This window comes from Helianthus annuus, chromosome 9 (assembly GCF_002127325.2).
Source record: "Helianthus annuus cultivar XRQ/B chromosome 9, HanXRQr2.0-SUNRISE, whole genome shotgun sequence".
Classification (NCBI taxonomy): Eukaryota; Viridiplantae; Streptophyta; class Magnoliopsida; order Asterales; family Asteraceae; genus Helianthus; species Helianthus annuus.
Window position 1 is genome coordinate 171,283,503 of NC_035441.2, and position 10,928 is coordinate 171,294,430.

The 10,928-nt window shown below is 34.7% G+C and overlaps 1 protein-coding gene across 1 annotated transcript; it reads right to left on the reverse strand.

The window, feature by feature from the left end:
• Positions 1 to 7,783: 7,783 nt before the first annotated feature.
• LOC110879586 (thioredoxin H-type 1) lies at positions 7,784 to 8,935 on the reverse strand. The gene is made up of 3 exons (XM_022128065.2): positions 8,724 to 8,935; positions 8,387 to 8,509; positions 7,784 to 8,081 (listed from the first exon to the last, which is right to left on the reverse strand). Exons 1-3 carry the CDS (start codon positions 8,808 to 8,810, stop codon positions 7,926 to 7,928), a joined length of 366 nt encoding a protein of 121 aa, XP_021983757.1. The 5' UTR covers positions 8,811 to 8,935; the 3' UTR covers positions 7,784 to 7,925.
• Between the last annotated feature and the right edge of the window lie 1,993 nt (positions 8,936 to 10,928).

Consider the following 10,928-nt stretch of genomic DNA (forward strand, 5'->3'; position numbering starts at 1 on the left):
TACTCATTTATTCCAAAAGTCAGGAGGAACATTGTGAGCACTTGCATGTACTCTTAACCTTGTTAAGAAAAGAAAAGCTTTATGCCAAATTCTCGAAGTGCGAATTCTGGCTACAAGAAGTGCAATTTTTAGGTCATATGGTGAATCACGAAGGAATTCACGTAGATCCTGCTAAAATAGAAGCAATCACGAATTGGAAAGCTCCACGAACAGCTATGGAAGTTAGAAGTTTTCTAGGATTAGCTGGATATTATAGACGATTTATTAAAGATTTTTCTAGGATAGATGTACCTTTAACTAAGCTAACCTGTAAAGTCGCTAAGTTTGAATGGGGATCTAGACAAGAGGAAGCTTTTAGGATTCTAAAGCACAAATTGACAAATGCTCCAATTTTAGCTTTACCCGAAGGAACTGAGGATTTTGAAGTATACTGTGATGCTTCAAAATTAGGATATGGATGTGTGTTGATGCAACGCAAAAAGGTAATTGCGTATGCCTCTAGGCAATTGAAAAAGCACGAAGAAAATTATACAACTCATGATCTAGAGTTAGGAGCCATAATTTTTGCCCTTAAGATTTGGAGACATTATCTGTATGGAAGTAAGTTTACTATCTATACGGACCATAAGAGTTTAAAATATATATTTGGGCAAAAAGAGTTAAATATGAGGCAAAGAAGGTGGATGGAAATCTTAAGTGATTACGACTGTGATATTCAGTATCACGAAGGAAAAGCGAACGTAGTCGCAGACGCCTTAAGTCGTAAATATCATGAAAAGCAAAAGCGAGTCCGTGCTCTTAGATTAAATCTACAATTAGATTTAATGGAACAAATAAAGGAGATTCAGGAAACGGCAATCCAGGACGATGCCGAAGGAATGAAAGGTTATCTAAAGGAATTAGAACAAGGAAAAGATGGAATTTGGAGATTCCACAAGAAACGAATTTGGGTACCTAGACAAGGAGAATTAAGAAATAAGATTTTAGAAGAATCTCATAAATCTAGGTATACTGTACATCCAGGAAATAATAAGATGTACCAAGATTTAAGAAATAATTTTTGGTGGATAGGAATGAAAAAGGATATAGCTGAATACGTATCTAAGTGTTTAACCTGTTCACAAGTTAAAGCCGAACATCAGAAACCTTCAGGACTACTACAACAGTTAGAAATGCCTGTATGGAAATGGGAACTCATAACAATGGATTTTGTTACTAAGTTACCCAAAACCAGAAAAGGTAATGATGCTATTTGGGTAATTGTGGATCGATTAACCAAATCAGCTCATTTTCTACCAATAAAGGAAACCTTTAGCATGGAAAGGTTAGCCAAGTTGTATGTAGATGAAGTAGTATCCTTACATGGAGTCCCACTCTCCATTGTATCAGATAGAGATAGTCGTTTTACTTCCCGTTTCTGGACAAGTTTCCAAGAAGCAATGGGAACTCGACTTAATTTAAGTACCGCATATCATCCTCAAACGGACGGACAAAGTGAAAGGACGATACAAACCCTGGAAGACATGCTCCGAGCATGTGTAATTGACTTTGGTGGTAATTGGGATAGCCATTTACCATTAATTGAATTCTCCTATAACAATAGTTATCATTCGAGCATCGAAGCTGCTCCATTCGAAGCACTGTATGGACGCAAGTGCAGAACTCCAGTATGTTGGGCAGAAATAGGAGAAAGTCAATTATCGGGTCCAGAGATTGTGCAAGAAACTACTAACAAGATATCACAAATCAAGGAAAGACTGAAGACTGCTAGAGATCGTCAGAAGAGTTATGCAGACAATCGCCGCAAGCCGTTAGAATTCCAAGTCGGAGACAAAGTACTTTTGAAAGTATCTCCTTGGAAAGGAGTAGTACGATTCGGTAAGAAAGGAAAACTGAGTCCCAGATATGTTGGACCATTCCCAGTGATCCAACGAATAGGATCGGTAGCTTATCGTTTACAACTACCAGAAGAATTAGCTGGAGTACATGATGTGTTTCATGTATCCAATCTCAAGAAATGTCTATCAGACGAATCCCTGGTAGTACCTCTTCAAGATATAGAGGTAAATGAAAAACTGAAATTCGTAGAGAAACCTTTACAAATAGAAGATCGGAAGATTAAGTTTCTCAAACATAAACGACTGGTGTTGGTCAAAATCAAATGGGAATCCAAGAGAGAACCAGAATATACTTGGGAACTGGAATCAGAGATGAAGCGAAAGTATCCTCTTCTATTTCAGTAAATCTCGAGGACGAGATTTTTCTCAAGGTGGGGAGGATGTAACAACTGCCACTAAAATCGGTAGTTAGGACAATCATTAGTCAATAAGAAAACCCTAATTAAGACACCCGAGTAATTCTGCACTAGCCCTAAAATTTTCAGAATGATCGGAATCAGGATCAGGGCCCCTAAAACTCGAAGGGGGTAAACCCTAGTTGATAATTATCTTAAATAAAATGATGGAAACGTCTGATTGGCCAATTCCATTGATTCATGCAAGCTACTCCCGTGCATGGCAAGTCTATGACCTATAGGTATCCCTTACGGACCGTAAGGGATCAGGCTTACGGTCCGTAAGTAGGGCCAAATTTTGGTTATAAATAGCCGACATTGGCACTTAGTTTCTGGTATTAAAACGACGTAAAACTTATGTGTGTACGTCGAGTTATAAGCAATTCAGTTCACCACACACACACACGATCACGAGGTGCTGCCGCAATCAGGGTAATAACTCGATCGCTATTACGATTCGACGTCCGATCGATTATAACTATCCAACGATTGTCCGAGTGCTGCTCAAATTAAGCTTGTACTTTGTTATTCATTGTGATTTCGACTTGAATGTTTGAGTGCTGTTCGAATTCGGACTATGCTCTGTCATTCGTTGTGAATCCATTGAATTGTTTAGTATTGCACTTGATAATAGTTGTGAGTGTTTAATCTCGTGAATTGACGTAACTGCTGAATTAGTTACTAATCCCGTTTGTGTGTGCATTGTTATTTAAATTAGGTTAAAAGGCTAATCAGTAAAGCTTATACTCTGCTCGTAAATCTGCAATGTGAGTCATTCCTCTTTTATAAACTCTTTTCTCACAGTTTGTGAGTCATTCTCTTTTTATCAAACGTTTTACAAAACTCCAAAGTTATTTTCAAAGTTATAGTTACAGTGATTAAGTCTATGTAATCACCAAAGTACAGCCGGTATGTGGGGTTTTGTATACATTACTTAGTTCCCGTCACACTTAGACAACGAGTTAGCCAAGGGGTGATCTGACCACAGTCACAGACACCATTTGGACAACGAGATAGCCAATGGGTAGTCGAGTGACAAGTACTGTGGGTAGTTGGTTTGATATCAGAAACATTGTAATTCCCCTTAATACTGTAGATTATAACAAATGTGTCGTTTTTAGTAAACTGAATGATTCACTCAGTATTTCCCCGCTGACAAAACATTTTTCAAACATGTTTCAGGTGATCTGGTATGAGCAAAGAAAAGTGCCGTGGAGCACTCCCAGCTTAGAAAAGTGGCTCAATGTAAACAAATAAATGAACATGTTTTGAAAATAAAGATTTCCCTCACAGTATTGTAAATTTTGGGAATTTATTCCTAAATTATGAAACGAGCAGTTTAAATTATTATAGAGATCCTGTTTTAAAAAGACTTCCGCTGTCGCCTAAATTAAATACCACGGGATTCCTGTCCCGCGGCTCCTGAAACGGGTCAAACCGGGTCGGGGGCCGTGACATCAGAGTTTAGAAATACCGGATTTTATTAAATAGATGGGATAAAACTCATGTTTTACAAAGGTAGCTTTTCATATGGGATAAACCCGATTACATAAAACAACTTTTCTTAATTTAATTTAAATAAATCAAGCCACTTCTGTAAACCTTTTGGTGCCGTATCCAACTCTTATTTCAATCTACTGTAATTACCTGAAATGCATTTTTAAAAGGTTTTGTCAGCAGGAAATACCGAGTGAGTTCATTCAGGTTTTTATAAAATGACCATTAGTTATAAATTACAGCATAAGAGCGATTACAATGGTTTCTATCTTATTGTTATATGGCGCCGTGTCACACTGTGTGACGATGGACATACCACTATTGGGTCCTATCACCCAATTAGTGATGATATATCACTGTTAGGGCTTATTAGCCTAACCTGTGTTAGGGCTTATTAGCCTAACTCCGTGAGAAATTAGTAATGTGCACAATACCCCACTAGCCATTGATTTAAGATTACCACGACTTAGCCTCTGTAATTATAACCTATGAAAATAAATTGAGGTATTGTAAAAGAGTTTGATAAAAAGAGAATGACTCACTTTATAAGCATGCAGTATTGATTTAACAAGCTTCCTGATTCAAATTCTTCTGAGAATTAGCATCTACTTTGATTGTAAGTGTATGGGGTAAAGTTTAGCCTACTGATAAGCCTAATAACCTAATTTAAATAATAATGCACACGAAACTAGGTAAATAACTGAATACAACTTTTACGATAAGCTCACGAGATTAAAATCCTCACGACGGATGACAAAGTGCGATACTTAAACATCCTGCGGATTCGCAACGAATGACAGAGTATAGCCCGAGTTCGGGCGACACTCAAACATCCTGTCGGAATCATGACGAATGACAAAGTATAACCCGTGTTTGAGCAGCACTTAAACATTCATCGGATAGTTTCAATCGATCGGACATCGAATCCTAGCAGCGATCGAGTTAATACCCTGTATCGTAGCAGAATTCGAGCTTATATGTGTGTTTGGTAGTATTTGAACGATATCTCAGCGTATGAATTGAGTTATATCGTCGTTCCAACGCAGAAATCTAAGTCCCAAACTCCTCTATTTATACTGAGAATTTGAGGGTGTCTCGTGACGCGAGGGGTCCCATAGGGGGCGTCGCGTGGCGCGACGGGTCACATCTCATCATAGGGTTGCCACGTGTGTTTGTAGCCTAGCTGAGTCGACGGAACGAAGAAATTCGATTTAGACAGCGAGATATGAAGATAATCGTCAATAGGGAATATCCCCCCCTGAATTTTAGGGGCCCTGATCCTGATTCTGATTGTTCTGAAAATTTTAGGGTTTGCGCAGAATCACTTGGGGGGTCTCAATTAGGGTTTCCTATTGGATAAAATGATTTAATAAATAATAATTTTGGTGAGAGTTGTTACATTTTGAGCATGCCTTGTCGAGTGTATGAAAAAGATCAAATAAGAAACGTGATGTACGCGTGCATCATTCTACACAACATGATTTTAGAGGACGAATGGCGTGCAATCGTTGAATACTATGGCGAGGAGTCCGAATTAAATAATGAAGAATTTAGTGACGAAAAGAGAACGTAAAACCAATATCTAATCGAGTTAAGACAAATAAATTCAAACCTTCGAGCTGATTTGGTAGAACATGTTTCAACACTTCCTAGATTCGACTCCAATGAAGATGAAGATGAAGATAAAGATGAAAATGATTGAATTTTTTTTGGTAATGTAATGTATTTTTTTATTGTAGTTATTTAATATAAATAAAATTTGTTTTTCAAATTACTTTACTAAATTCTATGATTAATATAAAAAACAAAAAAAAAATCCCCAACGCCAGCCTGGCCACGCCCCTTCCACAGCCACTTTTTTTGAGTGTGGACTGGTGGAGCCCACACCTGTTACGTGTCGAGCAATGCTCCCAAATCCAACCCAAGTCCATCCAAACAACATAGTCTTATTATTAGTTTCTTTTTTTTGAAGGGCAAATATTTTAATATTTTTTAAACTGTTTATTTTCATGCTTAGTAAGAGTTTATATAGAAACTACATACTAAACAAATAATTAAACAGTATATAAATGATTCTGTGACCCGAAATTACCTTTGTTGACATGTTAGTAAAGTAATAAAATTAGAAGGATAAAACGTTTCCGTTTGTTTCATATCATAAAAATAGTCATGTGGTACATACAAATATTGTATCAGCTCCCTAATCTTCCTTAATTACATTTCCTGTCATGAACTATGTAACATCAACTTCGTCATGTGTTAGGCATATGATTGGTATATGATTACACGAAACAGTTTTTGGAGTAATAAATTTGTATAGCCATGTCATTAATTATACCCGTTACGATATTGTCGCATATCCACTTTTGTTCATGTATTTATATTTATATAACATGAAACCTTTAACACCGTAGAAAATCTCACATATTCAATCGTGAACATGAGAGCTTATTGGCTCATAAAAATGTCCGGCCTCAAAATATCACCATCGGCATTGGCAATGGATGAAAGAATAGCTTGAGACTGAACCGTGCTTGTGTGGCATAATCAAATGATTGGTAACCTTGTGGGAAGTCTCCACCCTAGTAACAAATGACAAAATTGTGAGCTCCTAGTTAGAAAAAAGAAGGTACAATATTGGTTGGTATGAGGGGTTGGATATTACAAATGGTATTAGAGCCACTTCTTTGGGTTCAAGATGGTGGGGCAAACCTCGTTAAAGACGATAAGTTCATGGAGTGCTTGAAACACTATAGATGAATCACACATGTGTAGTCAGAATGGCGGGGCAAACCTCGTTGAGAACGATTAGTCCATAAGCGGGGAGGGGCGTTTGTAATAACATTTTAGGTAAATCTCATATTGGTTATGGACATGAGGAAGATGGGGCTCGTAAGGAAGGTGTGGTGATTGGTGACCTTTAAACCAAGGCCCATCTGGTTAACAAAAAGAAAAGTTGTAAGCTCATAACTAGCAAAGCAAACAATATTGATTGGTTGGGGGGGGGGGGGGGTTGGTTTGAAGGCATCGTATTCCTACAATTACATCATACGTAAAACTACACTCGTGTATCACCTTTTCATCGTGTATCGTCAATAATGTTTTTATCAATGTTAACATACTGGAAGTAATCACAAAATTAAGCTAATAATTGTTTTTCTGATAGAGAATGAAGTTGAAAGCATACCGGAAGCATTCACAAAATTAAAGCTAATAAGGACATCTAGTAAAAGGCCTGCATGTGGTCTTCTTCTCTCTAATGCCTCTTTCTTCAAGTAAACCTCACAATACATTTGAACGTCGTTATGCTATCAACATTGTATCATTTAAAAAATTGGATACTAAATGAATAAAAGAAGAGACCCTGCCGTTAGTTTGTTTTCGTTACAGGGTTGTGCTATTATATATACATGTATGTAATTACAATACATTATTACAATCATCTTTGAATATCTAAAATACATTCATTTTAGAACGTCATGAAACAACCCAAAACGTGTTAAAAAAGTGTTAGATAAACATGTAGCCAAATATCGACGTTTCAACTCTATTAAAGCATCTTCAGTGGTACCAAAAAGGCAAAAACGAACACCACCAACTCATCTCTTTGTTTCCTTTGTCTCTCACCACTCTCTCCTCATGTCGGATGGAGACACGACGTGTGGAGATGCTCTTAATGGAATGTCATAACAAAAGTGCACAATTATTGGTTGCTTGATAAGAATTAGATACTTTTGGGGTATAAAATATATTTTGGAAAACTTTGTTCCATAATTATCTTCCTTTTTACTTACTAAAGAAGCATCAATATAACGAGTTAAGTAATTGTACATAGCGACATCAAATAGAGACATCAAACAGTATAAGTGATATCTTTTTATGTCAATTCCTTTATATTATGTGACCCACTTGATGGTCTAATATTCCTATTCATAGCATAGTAAAACTAATCCTATCCAAATGCCAAATAAATCAAAATATGAACAGAAAACAAACCAACCAACCAAACTACAGCAACTTTAATTTATGCATAATAGATAAAACCACAAAGTCATAAAACCAAGATTACACAGCCAATATTCCTTAACAAAAGATTCAAACAAGTTGCTGATACATCATCATCATCATAACATATCTAAGCAGATACAGTTGCAGCAGCCTCTCCAGCATGCTTCACAATGCAGGCAAGAAGTTCATCCTTCTTAGCACCAACAACTGTGTCCACCTTCACACCGTTCTTGAAGAACAAGAACGTCGGCATCGCTTCCACTGAATACTCCTGAGCAACACTCTGCATACAAACACCAATCAATTCATCAACTCCAAGTTCAAAGATCCATATTACCATACATACAATTATGAAACATACAACTAAAGTTTTTTTTTTATTATTTTACATCCCTTTTCCTGGCCTCAATCTTATAATTACATAAAAATCAATACATAGTTTTTCTAGTTTCAATTAAATACCTTTATCATTATCAACCGCTTTCATAAAGATGAAATGAACAGTAACATTTTCCATATGTAAAGCGAATTTTAAATAGTAATAAAGAAGCACATCATCATCACCATCATTCAAATGCAAATATTTACCTCAACTTCATCGACATCGACCTTCAAGAAGGCGACATGAGGAAACTTTTTAGCATAATCAGCCAAGATCGGTGCAATTACACGGCAAGGACCGCACCATGAAGCAGTGAAATCCACAACAACCTGTCAATCATACGACGTATAATTTCAAAAACAAAAAAAAAAAAACAAACCCTAATTGAGCTATCGGGCCCTCCAAACCGTAAAATTAACGAATTAAACAGTCGGAAAACCGTACGAGCAATAAACAACATTGAATTAACGAAAATTTTACGAAATTGAATGCGAATTTTGAAAATTCAAATCGGAAACCCTAGAATTCAAGAAAAAAGAATACCAATTTCTGAGAAGCCTTGTGCTTATCAAAATGCTCTTTCCATTGATCAGCGTTGTGGCAACCGACAACAATTCCTTCTTCAGCCATTTCCCCCAAATTGATCTTTCAGAAAACCCTAATTTGAATTTTTTAGCTTGCAAATTTAATTTCTTGAGTATGAAGATTGTCCTGCACCCAACCCCTCAATTTATAGGGCTATGCTCTTTCATCGGTGGATGATATTACGTAAATGCCCCTAAGCGTGTTTATAATTACGGAAATGACCTGCAAATGTGAAACGAAGGATTATTCTAGATTATCTTTTCATCAAAATACGATGCTTTGTGCTTTTTTGGTTTAAAAAATAAACGAGTAAATTGCCAAAATTGTCCCGTGGTTTATGCATGTTTGTCATTTTAATCCAAATCAATATTTTTGTATCATATAGTTCTTTATTTTTTGGATTTTTTGTCATTTTTATTCAAACGTCTGACTTTTTTTTTTGCCAAAATCGTCTATGTAATTTGTGATTTTTTGTCATTTTCATCCAAATGTTTGATTGAAAAAATAAAGCAAATTATACGTTTAGATCATCATCATCATCATACTCAGTAATCCCAATTAGACGTTTGGATGAAAATAACAAAAAAACCCAAACTTCAGGGACAATTTTGGCAATTTACTCAAAAACAAAGTCAACTTTTTTGCTTATTTTGATTGCTTTCAAAACGATAAATATTTGAGGATAAACAAATATAATTAGAGAAAAGTAGGTTTTTGTTATTTTTTTAATACGACAAACTCTTATATTGTTGTATATGACAGCAATGACGTAATTAGTTTGTTGTATATGATAGCAATGACGTAACTAGTTGATAACATATGTTTTATATAATGAAGTTACATTAGAAGTTTCATCAAATTCATCACTACCTAGATTTGTTTTTTATTGTAAATTTGGAAGATCGTATCAATTTCTTACTATGATCCGAATGTGTTTTGGCGTTTTAAAACAAAAATCCTAACCGAACGAATCTAAAATTCATTGTAGTTTATAATACTCGTTTGGCGTGTGTTGAGCGTGTGTTCATATATATTTTAAATGCATAAGCTGGCGTTTATGAAGTTTCCAAAAAGAAACCAAATACCGAATGGAATGAAGGTCGTTGGAGTTGAGTCACCTAAAGAAGGAGATTGGAGTGGATCTAACATTGATTTGGATAATAATAGGAAATTTTTTTAAAGGCAAACGATCCAAACAGTTAGGTGTTTTTCGTCTGGGCTAACTTGGGTTTAGAAATTATATTGGTTTCGTCTAAACCATTATTAGGGCAGATGTTTGTTACATTGATTTGTGTATTATTTATTTTCATGTTGTTAGGTTTGATATTTTCAAAGATATGTCTCAATAATAGATATCTCGCTTGTTTATGCTTTTTTTTTCCTTTTCTATTTCTCATTAATTCTTTTCTATACTTAAACTAGGTTAGTTCCCCGTGTGTTACACGGGTTGAACAATTTAAATTATATAATAAATATTTCTTGTAAATGCAAACCAAAGATGAAGACATTTATATACGAAATTGACATAAATGAGTTAATATAAAGAGAATGTATGTTACTATTATAAAATTCATCAAATAAACATGTAATTAAATTGTCGTTGAGAATAATACAAAAATAAATATATTATATTATATAATACTTATTGTTGTATTTACGTATTACATTATATTTAATGAGGAATAGAAAGTTACAATTATAATTCGCACATTACCGAAAATAATTTGAATCCAAAAAATATTCACATAATTATTTTAGATTTTTAGCTTGATTTTAGCGACGTATTGCAACATTTTGTTTTATATATATTTAAAGTTCAATAGTAATAAATTATGAAAATAATATGTTGAGTAAAATATATGGATGATCTCTGTGATTTATCAAAATTTTGAATTTAATCCCTAATGTTTCAAAAATAAATGAACACTATAGGTTGTTAGTAATAACAATCAAGTTATATATTTAGTTATAATAATATGACAAACAAATTGAGGACCTAAGTACGATAAATCAAGTTATATATTTAACTTAATTTAATAATATGACAAAACAAATATAGAACCTAACTATATACAAAATTTCTTAAAATAAACTAATATACAATAATTATGACAAAACAAATATAGAACCTAACTATATACACAATTTCTTAAAATAAACTAA